This window comes from Cyrtonyx montezumae, unplaced genomic scaffold (assembly GCF_038088225.1).
Source record: "Cyrtonyx montezumae isolate F1298 unplaced genomic scaffold, pur_monq_1.0 scaffold_1, whole genome shotgun sequence".
NCBI classification, from domain to species: domain Eukaryota; kingdom Metazoa; phylum Chordata; class Aves; order Galliformes; family Odontophoridae; genus Cyrtonyx; species Cyrtonyx montezumae.
This window is the reverse complement of record NW_027071825.1, coordinates 19,508,990-19,530,693: the sequence shown is the minus strand read 5'-3', so window position 1 is coordinate 19,530,693 and position 21,704 is coordinate 19,508,990. Positions and strand designations below refer to the sequence as shown.

General features: G+C 40.9%; 1 protein-coding gene across 2 annotated transcripts; it reads left to right on the top strand.

Moving 5' to 3' along the window:
- Nucleotides 1-1,866: 1,866 nt before the first annotated feature.
- Nucleotides 1,867-21,234, top strand: SLC25A24 (solute carrier family 25 member 24). Of its 2 annotated transcripts, XM_065742723.1 has the most exons (10): nucleotides 1,867-2,090; nucleotides 12,042-12,168; nucleotides 13,159-13,246; nucleotides 13,664-13,775; nucleotides 16,364-16,522; nucleotides 16,874-17,026; nucleotides 18,140-18,247; nucleotides 19,092-19,259; nucleotides 20,369-20,519; nucleotides 20,843-21,234. In XM_065742723.1, exons 1-10 carry the CDS (start codon nucleotides 1,908-1,910, stop codon nucleotides 21,019-21,021), a joined length of 1,428 nt encoding a protein of 475 aa, XP_065598795.1. In that variant the 5' UTR covers nucleotides 1,867-1,907; the 3' UTR covers nucleotides 21,022-21,234. The 2 variants fall into 2 exon arrangements, with proteins under 2 accessions (XP_065598795.1, XP_065598805.1); XM_065742733.1 differs by lacking the exon at nucleotides 18,140-18,247.
- Nucleotides 21,235-21,704: the final 470 nt, after the last annotated feature.

The window sequence follows — 21,704 nt, the reverse complement described above, 5'->3', positions numbered from 1 at the left end:
GATGTTTCTAGTTTATACGTTGTGCTAATATTTAAGTGCAGTGTTTGGTATGATACTTACAAGAAACTATTTAAGATGTCTGATAATGGTTCTGCTGGGCATCAGGAATATATTGGTTTGTGATCAAGGGAAATGCTGCACTCACTGTTCTTTTCTTGAAGATGTAAGGGTGATGGCATGAGTTAAAAATAGAGAATTAAAGACTATAAGAGAGTGTTATGCTGAGCTGCAGCAGCCTTAGCAATGCTTGCTTCCGTTCTTTCAGAAAGGAGTGAAGCATGTTCAGGCTGTACCTGTTGTAAGATGCAAGTTAGTTGCTGTACAACCAAAGTAATGAGTAATTTGGAGATGTCTCAGGGGGAGGACCACTTGTCTTTGAGTGTGACTTTGCCATTCAGAGATGCTGAGGAATTGTGCTGAGAGGAACCCTTATGAGTTTGAACAGGTACAAATTAGAAGTACTGCATGTGGGATGGAATAAACTCTCACAATGATGCAAGCTGGAGGCCTGACCAGGGAGTAACTCTGGGCTCTTGACAGAGAGCATGCTGAGCATGGGTACCTGGCAGAAAATAAGACCTGCTGCTGCCAACAGGAGGAAAATGATTGTCCCTCTCCACTTAGTGCAAGTTAGGCTGCAGTTAGAGAGTCCTGACCAGAATGGGCTCCCCAGTACCTGAATGGCAGAAACTGGGAAGTTCAGCAGGGGGTCTCCAGACATGAGGAAGCCTGGAGGACTCTCCATGAGAGTCTGAGGAAAGTGAGCTTTTCAAACCGGTGCAAGAGAAGCCTTTGTGGGGCATGGAAGGAAGTCTTCACTCCCACTGGTTAATGGAGGTTATGAAGGAAATGAGGCCAGGGACCTCACACTGGAGCTGGGTGGGAGCATATGAGACACCAAACAGAAATTGAAACAAGAAAGGCTTAGACTGTATTGAAGGGGAAGTCTTCCTCCTGGTGAGGTCAGGTAGGGCATGTTGCCTGGGAGGTTGCACAGTCCCTGTCTGCAGAGATTACAAGGCTGGACGAAGCTCTGAGCTGAATTCATAGCTGAGCTTTGGACAGGAGGTTGGACTGAAGCCCTGCAAGGTCACTTCCCACCTGATTTATTCTGTGTTTTGATAAAACTATAGTGAAATCATGTTGCCTTTAAAAGTGCAAGTATTCATTCATTATTCATTCAGTAGCGTCTAACTCAGTGATTAACCTATGGAGAGACAATGTTCCAGATTAGCTTTACTGATTACTTGTTGAGCAGGGCCACCAAGCTCCTGCTGCGTGGCTACAGCCGGACCGTGAGCACACCAGGAGGGCGGCACTCAGCACCGCTGCAGCTCCTGGACGGGCAGCGGGCGCTCAGCCGAGCATCCCGCTTCTGTTACCTGTCCTTCGGTTCCAGCTGTGCCCGGGGAGCGGGTGCTCTGCGTCCTTAGGTTTGCACCAAGCAGTTTGGAGGACGGCCTTGTGGGCTGTCCCAGCTGCTGCTCACGCGGCTTCAGCGCTGCACGGTGACTACAGCGATCCCCATATAGCCCTGTTAAGATTCAGAATATCGCAGGTATTTCTCCGCTGGTATGGGAGCTGTTTAACGTGCTAGAGCTCCGTAAGTGCACGTTTCAGAGCGTAGGAGACCCGCAGGCGCCTTGCGAAAGGCGGTCTGCTTCCGTTCAGCGCCGGTGATGCTCACAGCTCGCACGCCTCCAACGAGCGCAGGAGCGAAGCGATGGGCGCGATTGGCCGCGCCGCTGCCGCGGGGCGGGGCGGGAGGGGCGGCCATTTCACGGCGCCGCATCCCGCCTCCTACAGCCGCCGCGGGCGGGGCCGGTCCCGCTCCTCTTCCCGCGGCCCCTCCCGCCCGCGCCCAGCCCCGGGGAGCCGAGCGGCGGTGTGGGGCCGCGCGCTGCGCCATGCTGCCGCTCCTGCGCCGCCTCGTGCTTCCCGCCGCGTGCGACGGGAGCCGGGATGGCGACTCGCGGTACGCCAACCTCTTCAAGAAGCTGGACCTCAACGAGGATGGGAGGGTGGACATCGCCGAGCTCCAGACGGGCCTCCAGGCCATGGGCATCCCGCTGGGCAAGGAGGCGGAGGAGGTAGGAGCGAGGCAGGAGCGAGGCGGTGCTGTCCTCGGGGCTGCCCGGAGCCGCAGCCGGCTTGGGCCTGCTCCGGGCGCTGAGTTGCGCGGTTGTAAACGAGGCAGCTCGAGTGCCAACGCTATTAAGAGCACGGCAGCTGGTGATTCTGTTGCCAGATGGGCTTGGCCTGGCTTAGTCAACGCGCATCACTCCTGCGCTTCCTCGGGCCGCGCTGCGCCGTGATGCTTCTGCCCCCAGCGTGGGGAGGGATGTGGGTCCTGCAGCGATTGCGAAGGGACGAGGGTGAATGGGTTTAAACTAAAAGAGGGGAGTTGTAGGTTAGATGTTAGGGAAAAGATCTTTACTCAGAGGTGGTGAGGCCCTGGTGCGGGCTGCCTAGAGGAGCTGTGGATGCTCCATTCCTGGAGGCCTTCAAACCCAGCTTGGGTGGGGCCCTGGTGCAACTTGAGCTGTTGGGCAGCAGCCAGCGCACGGCAGGGAGTTGGAGCTTGATTATGTTTTAGGTCCCTTCCAACCCGAACTGTTCTATCATTCTGTGACTAAGGCATTCTTTTACTGCCTTTTATCGGCGGTATTTCCTAAGGCAGTAAAACTTGAGTCATGGAGTGTTGAAGTGCTCTTACACCACCAAATCTGACCTGTGTGAGAAACTAATATTTTCTAGTTGTTTTCAATGATGCTTCAAGATCAGAACATAATTTAATTCCCAGTTCTGTGGGTGTAAGTATTTGTGTGATAAGGCAAGTCTACATTGTAAGAGCAGCTTCTAGGTTTCACTTTTATCTCTTTATAAGGTATTGTTTACTGAAGCTGTTGGAGTTGTCTTCAATGGGCTTAGTTAATTTAGCAGTTGTAGCACTTCCTCTTGTGCTGATCTTTCATTAGGAAGCAGAGCTGGCACATGCAGATGTAAATTGTTTTGGAAGCGGTCGTGTGAGATGTACAGGTTGGACTCATGCTAATAGTGGTGTGCACTGAAGCTTGGTGTTGTCTGACTTAATACATCTTTCAGCAGGTATGGGCGTAACTACCAAATGATGTGGAGGAATTTGCATTTTACCTGTACTAATGCAAGTCAGACATGTGTGGTTAGGCTGAATAGGGACAGCAAATGTCTGTGCTGAAGTTGTAACTTTAACGGTGCTGTTCTTTATCTCAGTATTGAGAGCAGTTGGACAGCAACCCACTGCTATGCCAGGGTTAGCCTCTGTGTGGATTCTGGTACAGGCTCAGGAAGGTGAGCTTACATTTTAACAAGAGTGCTCAGAGGTAAGTTGGGTAAGCCGTTCAATTTCAGTGGCCCTATGCTAATCCTGGCTAAGTGTTTGGTCTCTGTTTTCCTTCTTGAGGTATGTCACTCTCTGCCTCAGATACCTGAGGGAGAAATACCCAGCAGGTCTCTCCTGAGTTGAATGGTGCATTTGTGAAAGTATAAATGAGTTGTAAGCATACTTCCACTTGGATATTGCTTCAGGTCAAAATCATCTTTATAATTAAATAAGTGTAACTGAATTCTCAGCCATTGGTTGATGAAGGAAGGGCAATTGGGTCTGCTTACCCATGAGAGTAGTCGTGTTGCTGGTCGCAAGCTGCAGTCACACCTTATGTACAAGTTGTTAAAAAGCTGTTGTACCAGTTAGTCTGTAACAGTTTAGCATTTTTAGTTAAAGAGAACAATAGAGGGATACCTGGTGTCCTGTTTTCTGGCAGCTAATGAGGATGATCTTCCAACATAGTTTACTGAGAGTCCTGAGATGCAAGTACCATGTTTCTGTAACACGTTTTGGGCAACTCATAATTGAAGTTCCAAATGATTCTTCCTTGTGTTCAGCATATTTTCCATGCAATGCATGGACCCATACATCTGTCCAAACCTTGATTGATGCAGGATGAATTGGTAGTGAAACCCACAAAATCAATTGAGATAAGCTACACCCTCATGGATGTAATGGGGAACAGGAACAGGCTGTTCTAGTTACCTGAGAAACAAAGGTGTAAACAGAGTAAGCCATGAGTCATATTAGACTTTTGAGATGGGTGAAACAATTACTGGAGTGCACTACAACATTTGTATGCTCACCATGTTAATTGTGCACATGGCTTTTACTTGAAATGACTTCTTAGAGTAAGAGAGCCTCAGTAGGACTTGCTGCTGCATTCTTTCCTGCCTTTATGCAGCTAATCTGCTTCCTCTGTTCTTCCTTGAGGCTTGAATCTGCCTTCTCCCACTTAGTCTCTATCTCAGGCTCTAGATTAGTATTAAATTCAATAAAAAGATCTTTTTACTACTTGGTAAAAAAGGCATTTTATTAATAAAATTACACGTTTAGTCATTACCTTTGTGTTTGGGGAGGTAGAAGTAGTTCTTAAATCTTACTAATGAATAAGGAAATGGAATGAAGCAATATTATAAATGTGACAGAGGGTTCTGCCCTGCTGACAGAGTGACAGTGTGGGTGTGAGCAAACCTTTGGATATCCTGAAGAAGAGCAAACTGCACTTTCTCGTGGCTGAGTCAGGGTGTCAGGCCTTGCACTCATTTGCTTAGGGGCAAGTCTGGGTTAGATCTCCAGAAGTGCTCCTGTTTGTAGTGAAACACGTGTACGTCGGGGTGTTGGTCAGCGTACCTGTGGTGAGCACTGCTCCATCCTGGTTAACTTTTGGTACGCAACAGGTGGGTCTTGGTTGTTTCCCTGCAGAGTGTATTGGCTCATCCCAAGTCATTGCCTTCACGGTACAAATTAGTGCTCATGCTCTTATTACTACTTTCTTCTTTGCTTTGAAACAGCATCTAGTTCCTCCCTAGGAGTTTGTGTGGTTTCAGAAGTTACAGAGCTGCTATCTGTTCAGGCAGTGGACATGTGAGCTCTTTTTCAGTTAAGCTGTCATCCATTCTCTTGACAGTTTTATTAATGTTTAATGTACAATGGGACACTCTTTAGATGAGGTAACACAGTAGATACCAGATTGATGTAAGTGCTGGAAGTAGGTCACTTGTTCCTCTTTAAGGAAGGATCATTCTTTTTCTCCATAGAAAGGCATCCTAGCCCAAAGTGACAGAAGCTCCCGACTTTGTGGTCTGTTTGACCTGCCTCCTGTCAGTGCGTGACAGAAAAGTAAACCACTGGAAAATCCAAAATGTGTGCTTCTTAGAGGCTGCCAGGGTGACTCCTGTTTTATTTTGTAGTGTATTACTTGCTAGGAAAGGATAACTTCATGAAGTTCAAAAAAAAAGATTCCTAACATTGTATGTCAGCACCTACAAAGAAGGATTTTACTGTGGAGACAGCAACAAATGACTCTCTACATGCTACTTTAAGTCATTGTGCAGTTAATTTTGATTAGAGGAGTTGTCTGATAGTGATATTAAATAGATGCTGGGGTCAGATCTCAAATGATCTCATCCCATGTCTTCAGAATGCAGCGAGTCTCTTAGATACGAGCACCATACATGGTGTGTGTGGTTATACTATTTTTATTCACCCTTTCCTTCTGTTGCAGTCAATCCTTACAGTAAACCTGCAGGATGCAAGCTTTGTGTTTTAATCTTCAGTTTGTGCTAGAAACAGCCAACCATTCGTACTCAGGAACTATTTATGTGTTGAGTCCTGGAGCTGGGAGTAGGAAGATGGTATTGGAATGAATAACTGCATTCTGGAAACAGTGTGATGATCTTATTTGGGCTGACTGTCAGGTTTAGATGTACGTCTTGTTATGTCCAGCTATGTGAAGGCCCTTTTAGTTGAAGAAGCAGTGTGATGAGATACCTCAGTGTAATGGGAAATGGGGCCCAAAAACACTAAATTCTCACCAATCAGAATATGGTCTGCTTGGAGTAATCAGCTGTGTTTATGAAATGTTTAGCCTGGTTAGGTTAAAAACAATTAGAACACTTAAGGTACAGTACTGCACTTAAAGTGAAGGAAACAGAACTCTGTTGAGCAGAGCAGACTGTGGTGTTCCTGCACTGTGTCTGCGTGTGAGGGAACAGGTGAGAACAGAGTCAGGTGTGTATTCTGAGCTTTGCTCTCTAAAATCTACAGCTCAGCAGTGCTTTAGACTTTGAAATGTGCTGTAGCTGCTTTAGCCCAGAAAGCATATCCCTTTGCAGATACTTAATTAGTGTTTAAGCAGAACAGATACTTCAGTATTTCTCCACTGTTTTATTGCTCTGTTTACGCTCTTAATGTTGATGACTTCCTTTACAAGGCAGAATTAGAAGGCTAATAGACTGAACTAGCCAAAAACAGAAGTTTGGTCTAGAAACATATAAATAAATAAGCATGAGTTTAGTAACAACTTAGAAGAAACATGGGCATTTCTGATGGCACAGTGTGCACTTAAGAACTGTTATGGTACGCGGTGTGCAGGATGATCTGCAGAGGCAGAGAGCTGCTGCACTTCCATGTCTCCCCGTGCCATTTCTGTGAAATGGAACGTGCTCTCACCAAAACCAGATGATTCAAACTGGTACTCTTTGGTTATCTAAACCTTTGTTGTCAGGTTGTAGTACTTGCTAACAGTGTATCTTACTTTTTTTGTGAAATACCACAAATGTTTTCAGTAATGTATCTGATTATGGCTTTAAGCAAACATCTGTTACCTCATTTCAACATGTACAACTTCATGAGCCTTTAACAGATGCGTGCTGCAGTCACCAAGTCTGAATATGAATATTGAATTGAATATGAAAGCATGGTACATTTAACAATATTATTTCATAACACTTGAAGCATCCAAGGAAGGAAAACATTTTTTTAAATGCTAGCTTAATTCCTATTTTTTTCTGAACATGGTACACTGGATGATTAATTCTTGTAGCTGCCAAAGTACGAGGAAGCCTGGCACCAGACGTGGGAATCTCTTTGCCCACCCTCTGCAATTTCTCTTGCAAGTTGAAGCACTCTGCTAAGTCACTGGCTTGAGGCAGCAGTGTGTACCAGGTGAAAGTATGAGGCAACTGATGAAAGTATGAGGCCTCTGCAGTATGGTAGTCTTACTTAACAGAAAAGTCCTTCTACCAAGTAAGTTGGAAATGGAAGAAAAAAACAAAACTTGCAAGGAATTAAGTACAAGAGTTTCCATCTAATTTCTGCTGTTTCAGATTCTTGGAATCTAACAGATAGCTGTGATTGGAGAGAGCTTTTCCAGGTCCTGAAGGGAAGTAGCTTCTGCAGTGAGTGCTGGAGAGCATGTTCACGGCTTGCATCTCATCCTTTTTATGCTCATTTTATAGAGGTTCTCTTACTTACAATGAGAAGACTGTGACTAGCCCTTCCCTATTGCAAAGGGAGGTGCTCAGGGCAAAGAACAGGAAGGGGAAACTGTAGCTGATGGAAATATCTGCTACTGCAAACGGTGCAGGTCTGTGGTATGAGGATGAGGGGCTCTGTTAGTGGCAGTGTCTGCCAGGTCACGTGCTGGATGCAGTTTAAATGCCATAATACCCTTTAGGAAGGAGGTGAACTGATAAGAGTAGTACATCTAAATATGGATATGCCTCTTGGGAGGTAGTGCAGATGATTGCTTTGCACAAAACGCAGTATTGTGAAGGTATTTTTGAACTTGAACAGCAGTCGTATTTGTTAGTATGTTAGATGGACTGAAAAAAACAGCATCAGTTCTTGGTATTGGAGGATATGTGTCCAGAGAAGACAGAAGCTGCCTGTGCTCAGGCTGTGGCTGGATCTGGCTCCCACTAGAATACAGTCTAAAACATTTATAGTTGTGGAGTGCAGAGTTATGTGATTGACTGATGCTCATTATTCTGGAGGCAAAGATAGAACAAAACGGGGAGAAGAGGAGAAGGGAATGACGAGGTTGCTGTGGAGAAATATCCTTGAGATAAGCATCTGAAGGATACTGAAAGAAGACATGAATCTTCTGTGTCCAGAAGACATGAATCTTCTGTGCTTACCTTGGTGTTGGTTTGTTTTATCTGTAACTGTGCCCTTTGGAGCAGTATCCGTAGATTACAGAACAATGAACTGCTAATTAAACCAATTCTGAGTCTTTAAATGCTGTTTATTTTTACTTGTAGTTAACATGATAGGAAGCCAGAAATGCCTGGTAACTTCTTGATGGATCACTTCCTGGTTTTTTTAAGTTGTATTAATCAACTGAAGTAACGGGCTAATAGATGACCAGCAATCATTTGTACTGAGTAGTCCCACTTCCCACACAGTTCAGTTTTGTAGCCTTATATGCAGCACAAAATCCATTAGAGCGAATGACATATGAAGACTAAAGTGTAGATTTAAAAGGAAGGTCTACATAAAAGCATCACGATTTCTAGCATTTTGTATTTTCTTTCATTTCTATAGCAGTGAGTGCGTTAAAGTTCACGACTTTGGCAGAGAATAATCAGATAATTCATCAGGACACTTTTGACGTCAGGGTTTTTTGGTGTCTGTAACTTTGCTGACGTTTTTGACAAACCTGCTGGCTTAGGTTCCCACATCCACAGCACTTCTGGAGAAGGAATGTTTTATGTAATAAAATTCTTCAGTATTTCAGTCTAGTTTAGGTCTTTCAAATTGCTGTAGCTTCGCTATGCGGGACTTGAAAAACAGTGGTGTTAACAAACTACATAACAGAAAAAGAACAGAAGTAAAATAATTGTTTTAAAAAATGAAAACAGCAGGAATGTCATGGCCAAATAGGGTCAGCACAGGAGTGTTCTAGTCAGTATGTGTAGCGGCCCTTAGCAAGAAGATGAATGATTAAGTACTTGTAGCTCTGTAAATTGTTAGCAATTCTTTCTGATCTCCGCTTCACTGTATAGGGGACTATGTCTATGCTTCAAGGTTGGAGTTTTCAGATGAGAAAAGATATGTCAAGCCTTGAAAAAAGAAACTCTTGTGTCTCAGGGCTGGGCCTAGCGAAGGGCGGTGTGATTTCCTGGTAAGTCCAACAATACATGGCAGGTGTTAGTGCCAGGTACGCTGAGCTCTGGTTCCCAGGGCTCACACGCAGCAGCTGGCACCTAGGCTGGTTCCTGCTCCATTGTTACAAGCACGCCTGTTAAAAATGCATGCAGTTTTCCACCAGAGAAGTAGTTGAAGCAGAAAGTGACATGGTGACAAGTGGTTATAACCATGTGAAATGTGTTTATCAGAGAGTTTATGAAATGAGAAACAGTGGAGTCTGATTGCTTGTTGGACGTCAGTGAGGTGACTGAACACTGGTTGCCGGCAGAGGCTGTGGCATCTCTGTCCTTGCAGAAGCTTGCAACTCAATCAGACATGGTCCAGCACGATCTGATCTAATTGGGCTGAGTTCTGCATGCACTGTGAGCGAGCAGTTTGTATGTGGGGGCTGACACCCGGCTCCCTGCAGCACTTGGTGGCTTCCTGCAGGCTGTGCCCGGGGAACGCGTGGCTCCCACCGGCTGATTTCTGCCCTTGTGTTGAAGACTCTTCTCAGAGTTTTCTGTTTGCTCCACGGATTTGCTAATGACTGGTTTTAGTCTTAAACTTCAGCACTTTTTTTACATAAAGAGTACATTTTTATAGGCTCAAAGAAGCCTTTGTTTGTATGAACTTTTAGATTTGTAGTGTGAGGGGGGGCGAAAAATGTGTGTGCCTTCTGAGGTACATCATGCATTTTGGTTCCGTGCTGTTTCTGTTCTGCTGAAACTGGCTTGAAATTTGGAAAAGCATTGCAAAACTGGAATAGGAGGAAGCTCATGCACATGGCTTCCTGGCTGCTGCAGCATGAAGTGTGCCTGTAGGGCAGAGGCAGAGAAAGGTGCCCCCTTCTTGCACACTAATTGCTGGCTCTGTAAACCTCCTAGGAATTTCCACTTTCTTTGGCTCACGTCATCCTCGGCAGTGGAGGATTTGTAATTGGAATGTTGCTTATGCTTTATTGTGCCTGTGAGTCAGAACAGCACTTTCTTTGTTTCGTATTTGTGTAGCTCAGGTGGGGAGCAGTACCAGTTGGCCTTGATGTGAGTTCACTGTGTGCGGCTGCCACTTAAGTGACCCCTTCTCAGTTGTTTGCAAGAGTGTTGGGGCCGTGTGGTATGGGGTGCTGCATGTGCTGGGCCAGGGGCTGGGATGGTGTCGACTTCAATGCAGGGACTCCTGTCAAGGGTCATTTGTAATGGACTTCTTTTGATGGATTTTGTAGGGCATGGGCGTTCCATGGAACTGAATTGGTGGGTATATTTTTGTTGACATGTTATTGATAGAAACAACAGCCAAACTGAATATATTAAGGGCAGAACTACAGAAATATTTTTCTAAGATGAGATCAACCACCTTCATCAGAGTATGTGATATGCACAGTGAAAACTATGTAAGATAAAGTGCTGTATTATCAGAGGTAAATCATTTGCCCCATATTTCACTATGGAGTACCATATAATCCTTAGCCTTTTAATTGAGAAATCTGTAGATAACGTACATTTTGGGTGAACTTTATTTTTTTAGATTAAACCTTTTAGTGCATAGATAGGAAAAGTAGAGGAGGCATTACAAATGAATCTGAACATTTTTGAAAACAGTAAACAGACCAGAATTCTCAGCTTCCTTTATGTTCAGTGTCTATAGGCTAATCTTGTTGGACTTTGTTTTTGAGGATTTATCCTAATTATGGTGTTTTTTTAAAAAATAAAATAAAACTGACTTTGTAGATTACAACATCTGAGTGAATCCTATCGAATTACTTCTCAGTTGTACAAGGCAGTTTTGCAAAATAGAAGGTATTTGGAAGAATTTTTGACAAGTATACTCTGAAGTACTCAGAAACTTAATGCAAATTAATGAACATATTCTGCTTTCAGGTTGTTCTTTTACACTGTGCTGTCCTCTTGGGATTGGCCACAATGAGTGACAACACAGGAGCTAATGCCCAGAGGAACAAATGGGACATAACTTCCCCTTAAATCTTTTGTTTTAGAGCAGAAGAGTTGGGATGGACTTCCTTCCCCTGTTCTTTGTGTCCTGCTGGATGAGCCAGCAGCACTGTGTGCACGGGCAGAGGATGGGCATTGCTCACTGTAGCAGTGCTGCTGGACCTTCCATCCTGACCCCACTGCTGTGTTTATGGAGCAGTTCCTGCTGTGGCTTCAGGTGCAAGCTAATACAACCTGCAGAGCTTGCTAGCCTGGGCATTGCTCACTTCTGGGCTTTGCCTTGGCTGACATGTCTCAGTTGTTTAAGGCTGATGCCCTGAGGGGTTGCAGTAATTTCCCATTTATTCTGAAGTGTGTTTTCATTTCACGGATGATGCGCTGTTCTGTTGCTTTGAATGAAAAGTATAAGCCCTAGGCTGTCATGGTATGGCCCTTGTCTATATTTCAGGCTTGTTTTCTACTGTGCTGGCAGTTGTATGTCATGTTCAACTCATGGTTAATTTTATATACAGGATTTTCTGATCTGCAGGACGTTAGCAAACACTTGCAAAAATGGAAGACAACTGTTGTTCTTGTGTGTGTGGTGAAGAATTTTCTGTGTCAGCAGCTAAATGGTTAATTGTGGTTATAATTCAGAATGGGCCACTAGTTTAAAGAGGATAGCTGAGACTATTTAACTGTACTGGAATATTGTAGACTTCAAGTAGAGCTAAACAATTGCAGGCTTAAAACTGTTCTCTGCTATAATTTTGTTGTGTCCCCTAAGCAGTCATCCACAAATGGTTAGATCCCTGGAGGTGTAATTTGTGTTTGAATAAGAAAGTTTTGGGGATAAAAACAGATGGCATCTTTGCTTCTAGTTTGTTTGTTTGTTTGTTTTTTCTTTATGAAGCTACTAAGAATGTTAAATTCTGGAGGCAAAAGCTAGCTCTGAAGTGTGTGCTGAGATGTGTGTTTTCCTGACTTGACTCTCTATGTAGTCAGTGTGGTACTTCTTAAGCCTCAGCCGTGTTATCCTGTGGCTTAAGCAACTAACCTTGTGAGTTGCTATATTTAGAAAAGTCAGATGTTAAATTTTCTCTCAACAGAAAATCTTTAAAGCTGGAGATACTAACCAGGATGGGCAGCTAGATTTTGAAGAATTTATGCAGTATCTTAAAGATCATGAGAAGAAAATGAAACTGGCGTTTAAGAGCCTGGACAAAAACAATGATGGTATGCTGTTATTTTGTGTTCAAACATTTGAAGAAACTGTTTTTAGAGTTACCTTGACTCAAATTCTGTTTAAATCGGAGACCAACTATTTTGTGTGGGAATCCTCTATTTCTTTGCCCAAATAGGAGCACAGTTACTGTTTACTGTACCTTCCATGTTACTTTATCTGGAGGTCTTTGCTTCCCAGACAGTGAAGCCATAGTGAAGTTACTGTGTATCAAGTACAGATAAAATAGTAGCTAACTTACCGTATGTTTGTATCTTATTTGGGTGGAGGATTTTTATGTTCTTACCTTTGCTTTTTTCATATAGTAGATAATAATTAAAATAAAATTCATTTTAAATTATCTTTTGCTACTGTGTGGATGTTAAATATATTTAGAATCATAGAATGCCTTGGGCTGGAAAGGACTTCAAGGATGCTCCAATCCCTCTGCCCAAGGCAGAGTTGCCAACTGCTAGATCAGGTTGCCTGGGGCCCCATCCAACCTGGCCTTAATCACCTCCAGAGATGGGGCATCCACAATCTCCCTGTGCAGCCTGTTTCAGCACCTCACCATTCTCTCAGTGAATAAAATTTCCCCATGACATCTAAAGGCGGAGAGATTCAAATGAGTTTAAATCCATTTCCCTTGTCCTGTTACCTGTGTAAAAGGTTGATTTCCCTTCTATTTATAATCTTTCTTTTAAATATTGGAAGGTCACAGTGAGGTCTCCCCACAGCCTTCCCTTTTCCAGACTGGGCAAGCCTTGTTTCTTCAGTCTGTCTTCATAGGAGAGGTGCTCCATCCCCGATGGCCTTTTCAAGTAAGATGGGGAGCAGATTGGCAGCTAAGTTAGTCAGCTCCTTTAGGACGCTGGCATGCATGTTGTCTGGCTCCACAGGCTTGTACAGGTTCAGTCTTGTGAGGCAGTCTCAGACTAGTGTATTAAACTCAATGGACTCCATATTGTATATATTCATTATCTTTTTTTTCTTTATGTTTCAAGGAAAAATTGAACCATCAGAAGTAGTCCAGTCCCTCAAGATCCTGGGCATAAACATTTCAGAGAAGCAGGCAGAAAAGATCCTGCAAAGGTCAGGAATTAATATTCTGAGCTTATTTGCATTCTTTATACTTTTTTTGTAATTCAGAGAATGCAATAATTGAGAGGATTTATAGCTTTGAAATCATGTTGGTACCTTTGGTAGCACATATAAGAATTCTTTCATTCCATCTGTTCTTGGGTTATAGATGGATTAGCCACCGTTTTAGCATATCGTTATGGGAGAGGGATGTTCATACCTCATTTTGTATAAATACTGTTGATAGAGACAAAGGCTGTGTTTTGTTTTAAAATGGAGAGTGCTCAGTACCCTTGGATAAGAAGTATACGGTATTTACCCTTGAAGTCTCCATGTATTTATTCTCTGTTGACCAGATCATTGTGACGACCAATATTTAAAATAAAATTCGTTTCCTAATCTTGTTTTGTTTTGTTTGTTTGTTTTTAGTATTGATGCTGATGGAACAATGTCAGTAGATTGGAATGAGTGGAGAGATCATTTTATGTTTAACCCCGCTACGGACATAGAGGAAATAATCCGATATTGGAAACATTCCACTGTAAGTTCAACTTTATTTTATTTAGCACCGCTCTTAAGGTTGTTTCTGTTGGGGTCATTTCTAGTATTGAGCATAATCATAGTTGTATTTATGCATTTAAAAGATTCTTTGGTTTTCCTTTTCACTTAATGTCCTCCCATTTACCAGCAAAAAAATGTAATGTGAATTTATTTTGAACAAGAACTTTTGCTTATTTACCTTCTAATTGTCAGTACTTCCTAGGAAGAAATCCTGATCTTCCCTTGGTGACACTCAATAGAAGGGAACTTATTTCCATATTAAACATTCTTTCACATTACATTACATTCTTACATTCAGTACTTTTGAGGTGTTGAGCGTTTTAACTCTTACATTGAAGTCAGTTCAGTAATTGCATTTTTGTCGTGACGTTACCGTTACCATAAAACCACAGTTGTCTTGTCAGTAACATGTTCTTATATTCTTTTGTACTAAAGAATTTCATTTAAGAAAGATAGGATGTATAGCAATAAGCAGACAGATTCTTAGGTTAGTGTTGTGTGAAGGTCTTAGCACGTCAGTGGCTGACTTTAATCAACAAATAATAAGGTAAGTGAGCCAGTAATAATCCACTTGGCTTTGTTTTCCTTGTAAAGGGAAGGGTAGTCCATATAGTTAGAAAACAATCTGTGAAGTTAGGTGAAGATGAATTTCTTTGATATCTCTTTCTTAGCGATACTGATTAATACCTTGAGGGATTGGTCAGCACTTCATAGTAAAAAGCAGTCTGAGATGTGAAATCTTAGAGCAGCTCACACTGTACAGATTGAATTCAGATGTGCTTGCTGAATGTCTCCTTGTTTGCTGCAGAAAAGCACTTGGAGCTTTGTGATCAGATAATCCTGGTCCCAGCTTGTGTAGTGAAGAATGCTTTTGCTTTAAAAACATACCTTGTATCACTTTTGAATATAAAATCTTTTTCTGTTGTTATGGAATGTCCTTAGTTATTCTTAATGAAAAAGTTTAGAGGCCTCCTGTGATATTCCAATTTGGGGTCAGTTATGACAGTTATCACAGCAAGCAAAATCCAGCTACACAGTAATACAGCTGGTGTTTCAGATAAGAGCAGATGTGAGAGGTCACGTGCCTGGCTGACAGCTCTTCAAACTGCTTGCTTTTTTAAATTGTGTACTTCTGTAATGATATAAGTGTATTATTTTAATTGGTGTCAGACACTTCTGAGCAAATAAATTTAGGAGAGATTTATAACAAACCTGAGAAAACAAAAGTTAAAGCTAGATTTAGTCATCGAAGTTGCATTTAGGGCTCATTAGACATAACGTTTGAACTTTGGTAGCAGTATCTGTAAAATATAGTATCTGTAAAATCTATTTTTTTATATATATTTGTATATATGTATTTTGAGAGTTCTGATTATGTCTACATGACTTCATTTGTTGTTGAGTATCCGAAAATGCCTTGTTTGGAAATCATGAATGCCAGAATGACAAAAAGATTTTCTCAATCTGTTTCATGTTCAATACCCAGAGTAGTTATATCTTGTCGGATATGTGTCTTTATGCATAATCTGCATACTGCAATTCTTACAGTCCAAGTGAGCAAGTCAGTCGTCAGCCTACTTAAGAGATTTCACTGGTGTGCAGTGTCTGAACGCTACTGAAGTGAATTTGTTAGTTAACAGACTTTCTGGTCGGTACATGTTGTCAGTTATTGAAACATTCCTGATTCTTTATAGGCTTTCTTAATGCATAATATTTGGTACGTATACTGGTACATTGTTCTGCTTTGATCATGCTTATAAATTATGTGAAGGATGAAGGATCCATTAAGTGACATGTACAGTTAGTACAGACTTCAGTGATAAACATGTCCAAAGCATAATACTGGAATGTACTTCGATCAGATTGAATGGTGATGCAAGCATGCAACTGTTAGTGAAATGTCAAACTTGTGCAGCTGAACAAAAATAATTAATATCTATTTCAGAGCAACTGATAATGAGAAGGAACTTTCATTGAACTGTCATTTTATGAGCTAGTACGCATCAGCTACTGGGAATTGAATATTCTGATATATCAACTACAAAATTATTAGTTTGAGATGTCAGCGTGGGGGAGAAAAAACCCCACGTATGTGTGAATAATTAGCTTGAGAGAGAAATCTCTTGTTAGTGTCCTTAGAGATTACCAAGATAATCCTAGGAGACTGTTTGGTGAAAGGTTAGCATTGACAGCAAGCATATGAACCTTAGTGCTCTCTGAAAACGTTTACTGATCATGACAGGATGTCTTTGTTTGGGTCATACTCAAGACAGAAATTTGTCATAATTTTTAATGATGATGGTGCAATCTTTGAAATGGTGGGTATGTGGTATATTGCTCAATATCTGTTTTGAAGGAATTAAAAATACTGTTCATCCAATAGCAGTAGCAATCCATAGCAAGTTGATTTTTTTTTTTGAATGTAAATTTGTTTTTTTTTTAATGTTGAACTAGCTTTTTATTTACATATTCTCGGGTAGTAGGTTAATTTGCAATTAGAACTATTGATAAAATTAAGGTAGTGGAATAAGATGGTTATTTACACTCCTTTGCTTTGGATTCTAATAGGTGCTGGATATTGGAGATAGTTTGACTGTTCCAGATGAGTTTACAGAGGAAGAGAAAAAGAGTGGACAGTGGTGGAAACAGCTCTTAGCAGGAGGAGTGGCTGGTGCTGTCTCTCGAACAGGTACAGCACCTTTAGATCGTCTAAAAGTAATGATGCAGGTAGGTGCAATGTCTAAGAACTCTTTCATTTCTGTTGTATCATTTCAGTTTGAGACCTGTTACAAAAAGCTGATGGCCAAATACGATGTGTAAATTCTAGAGATCTAGTCATATTTTAACAGGTTCTGTATTTTGTACCCATTAGAGTGTTTTCCACACTGATACTGGCAAAAATGTAAGCCGAATATTACCCTACTTGTGCAATTAAAATACAATCTTCAATGGGTGAATGTTTTCTTTTTGCTAGTTGATTTATGACTGTCTGCTTAGGTGGTGAGTTTTACCAGCTAATTATAGCACTGTTCCTTACTCTGTTTTCTGTTGTGGTTTTTTTTTTTTTTTCTTTTTTAGGTTCATGGTTCAAAGTCAAACAAAATGAATATTGCCAGTGGTTTTAAGCAAATGTTGAAAGAAGGTGGTGCTCGGTCACTCTGGAGGGGAAATGGTGTAAATGTTGTGAAAATAGCTCCTGAGACAGCTATTAAATTCTGGGCTTATGAACAGGTAGGATGCTAAATCGGAAATGGAAGTAGTAGTATGTAAAATACTGCTTCATTTTTGCTGTTTATTATGTGCACTGTTGTATTATATAGGAGTTCTTGTCATGGTTGGGGTTTCGTAATACTAAATTAGAGTAACTCAGGTTTAAAATAGCCTATACATTTTCTGCTAGGTAAAATCTTGTTTTGCTAATTTGACCATTAAATTATAAGCAGCGTAGGTTAAATCTGTCATTAATTTTAAACTGTTCTTTAGTTTTCATAACTTTGTGATGTAGTGTGTTAATCTCATTTTTAGCTTCAAAGTGAGAACAACTGAAACCTTAGCGTGTTGTACTAGCTGGGCTTGCATAGGATTCTTTTTAAGTCAAATATCATGGTGCTGCATAAGATGCCCTCACCCTGGATTTCAGAGTTATATTTACCTCAGAATCAGCTTTACACATCATGTTAAGGCCTAATCCTCCTTTAGAAAATGAACTACTCTTCTGGTATAGTTAACTGATTTTTTTTTTTTTCCTCAAGTAATACTAAAATAATATATTGTGTGTTCTTGTACAACAGTGAAATAAAAGCAATAAAAACAGGTCAAATAAATTTTGGGGTACTGCAAGACTGAATGGCAGATGTAGATTCCATAGAGAAACTGTGAGCATTCTGCTCCTCCCTCTTGCCCAGCCTTTTGGGAGTAGATGTTGGATGCATTCCTGCATGATGGTGTTTGCCTTCAATGATACTATATTGTACAGCTCTGTCGGTGCCCTTGTGAAGATGTGAGCTGAGCTTCAGTTTTCCAACTGAAGATTGTGATGTGCAACGGAGTCAGAGCCCTCTTTGTCTGGGCAGTGCAGCGTAGGCTATTTGTGGAGTATTGGTCAGCACTGCAATGTGCCCTTAATGTACAGGATGTTTGCATGTTAGCATATTTATTGTTTTTGTGAAGCATTGATGACAGAGTTGCAGTAAGGATAGTGCTAACTTTGTTGGTTTTGTAAGTGCAATTGTTATTATATGAAAAAATAAGTGAAGATTGAAAAGACACGTTATACTGTAATCCTAACTCTAGTGGAACTCTTGCATCTCCTAAAAAGCGTGTGATATTTTATGTACTCTGCAGTATAAGAAGTTACTCACTAAGGATGATGGAAATTTAGGCACCATTGAGAGATTTGTATCTGGTTCTTTAGCTGGAGCAACAGCACAAACTTCTATTTATCCCATGGAGGTTAGTAACAGCATTTGCTTTCTTTAGAGACTGTCAAATGTCTGGTTGGGTGTTTTTGTACTTGAAGGTATTGTAGGAATTCTTACATGTTCTTATATTCGATATCGTTATTTTTACTTTGAACTTCCTTTCAGAATTTCAGTGCTAGACATTTTAAATAGATACTGATAGCTGTCATTTTTCTGTATGTGTAGCTGTTCTTTTAAGATATCTTTTGCTTCTTAAAAGTTGCTGGGAGTTCAGGTGTTGATATCACTTCTCTCTGTGCATTCACCAGAAATCTTGTAGTGTATGTTTGCAGTTTGTGAGAATGTACTTTAGAAATGCGCTATTTAATGCATCAAACCTAGTTTGGGAAAAGGAATCCTATAATGTGTTTAACATAAAGTACATATTCAGACTAGTTTCTGAATTAGGCCTAAATCTTTCACAGTGCGTATGTAAGCAAGGAATGGCCTTGTCTGGAGCACAGCTGATGAAGTTGTGTGGTAACTGAGAGCTGGGTCAGATGGGGGCCTGAGTGTGGAGGGGGAGTAAAACAGCTACAGCAGAGGCTTGATGGATTAACTGGTCTTTCCTCTATAGGACGTAGTCCGAAAATAATAGAAATAAATTGTAAGCTAGTGTATGTTATTATTTGTGGTGTTCTGCATTTCATGATAAGATCTCAAAAAACTTTCTGCTAGCCAGCCCTTAACAGTAGTCATTGTAAAGAAGACTTGAACTTCTAAATGAAAAGCACTTCTAGAAAACTGAATAAGCAGATATGCATTGTGTTTTACTATAATTATAAACTACAGTAATAAGTATGTATGTAACTAAGGCTACTGATTCTCCTCTTCAGGTTTTAAAGACCAGATTGGCTGTGGGTAAAACAGGGCAATATTCTGGGATGTTTGACTGTGCTAAGAAGATCTTGAAAAGAGAGGGTGTTAAGGCCTTCTACAAAGGCTATATTCCTAACATTTTGGGTATAATTCCTTACGCTGGCATCGACCTTGCTGTTTATGAGGTGAGTTCTGATCACTGAATGTAATGTAATGTTAATATAATGTGTACTAGTTGATTTGTGAACAGAATAACAGTTACTCAGCTACTGTTACTCAGATCTGTGTTAGTCAGATTTTTAATATTCTTGTAATGTTGCAGTTGCCCTTCATTTAAAACATATAAATGGGAACTGCTGCAGAACTTCCACATTTTTCATTTTTTGCCTTCCTTGGAGGGATCCCTGTACAGATAGATCTAACTGTTGCATGTAAGGGCCTAATGTGCAGCGCTCCTTTCTTGTACTCATATCAACTTACCTGTCCTGAAACTATGCTAATCTTTTGCTATTTTTGATTTCTAATTGGTCTACAGTGATTTCTATTCCTTGTGTATATTTACATGACCCCCTCCCTCTGAGCAGAAACACGTAAAAATACAAAGCATCACACAGTCCTCTGGGGAATGTAGTTCTTCTCTTCTGAGGCAGGTATACCTGGAACTATCGATCATCCATGCAGCTAGAGCATTAACTCTTTATCTCTCAATACACTACATAATGTTATGATGTGGAATATCAATAATATAACAAAAATTATAAAACCATAACAACGTGTCAACAGAATTCTTTGTAGCTGACATGTAGTTCTTGTGAGGAGTTTGAAATGCTGTGCTGTTTCCTTTAAAGAGGAGCTGGCACCTCTTATACTCATCAGCACCAATTAAAATGTTTTATCTACCTTCAGTTACTGAGTGTTGCTTTAAAATATGTCAAGTAACTTAATACTTCTGTGTGGAGTAACGGACATGCCTAGCTGTGTGAGCTTTTGTTGTGCCTGGTGGCGTGCTGGGTCGTTCATTCCCAAGTATTAACTAGAGCGTGGGCACTACTGTCTGTTGCTGTGTTTGGATATTTAAAGGATTTTTTTCTTGGAACTGACTGCTTTAGTCTGCAGTCCTTTATCACGTGAACAAGTTTTTATCTGTAGCCTTTACTCTGGTCCTGCATGTGTGCTTTTAGTGACCTTAATTGCTTTTCCAGGATGGAACACGTAACAAATCTTAAGACTAACCGTATATTTATTTGCTGAATGCAGATATCTTGTCTTATTATTTAATCTTTTATCTTGACAGCTTTTAAAGACTACGTGGCTAGAACACTATGCATCAAGCTCTGCTAACCCAGGGGTTTTTGTGTTGTTGGGATGTGGTACTGTTTCTAGCACATGTGGGCAGTTAGCCAGTTACCCACTTGCTCTTGTCAGAACACGCATGCAGGCTCAAGGTGAGTCCCATTGTTCTGGAAATGTTTGTGTTCTCATTTAAATAACTTTGTGACAGCTGTAGGAGGGATGTTTATATTGGGGGAGGGGGGAAGGAAGCTTGAGAAATTGGGAGCTTATCTAATATGTAGGTGAGTAATGCATTTCAGTGGGATTTAGGCACGTGGATCTCTCTAGAATGTCTGGGGGTTAAAGAGATTTGCTATGAAGACAAATTTTAATTGTTGGCCCTAGATATGATAAGCTAGCTACCCAGTTGTTTAATACTTGCTGAAGAATTGTGATATTACTGGAACCGTTGAATAACACTGTCTTCTTATTTTAGCCTCTGTAGAAGGAGCTCCACAGCTAAACATGGTTGGTCTCTTTCAAAGAATTATTGCTACAGAAGGACTCCAAGGACTTTATAGGGGCATAGCCCCTAATTTTATGAAAGTTCTTCCAGCTGTCAGTATCAGTTATGTTGTGTATGAAAAAATGAAGCAGAATTTAGGAATAGCATGAAATTAAGGAAAAAGGTGAGATATTTCTAATTTCGTTGGAAATTATCAGAACAAAAATGATTTCTCAAGTAATCTGTTCTAACTATTAGAGAATTTATGGAGAGATGCTGCAACTTCTGTTTTTATCCTCAACTGGGAGGAAACTTTCTTAATTTCTAGTTCACCATTCATAAACAGATACCTATATTGCACTTTAATGTCACTGAATTGAGAAGAAAGAGCCTGTATCTTTAAATCAACTGTATGTCTTTATATTTATATAATCATGTGTATTTTATTCTTTTTGTCTTCTCTAACTGAATTTGTCTCAGATGAAACCAAAGGTAGAAGTTCATACTGCCTTGATACTGAATATATGAAAGTGACTTTTGTCATGCTGCCTGTCCTCAAGCCATTCACAGATCACATTTTGCACTTCTAGAAGTAAGCACTTAGATTGTCTTCAAAAATAACTATATTCTGAAAACTTTTACGTTAGATACAGGGAGGGATAGAGTGACATGTTAAATGTAGCTCACCATCTTTATCTTTAAGCTCACCTGTTTTTAATTTAAAGAATGAGACCAAGAAACTACTGTTCCATGGTATCTAGAATACCTCAATTGATTTACGTGGTGTTTTTTGTAATGTGGTCAATGATTTTGATATCTTACTTCTTTGGACCTGCTTTTGCGCTTGTAAATG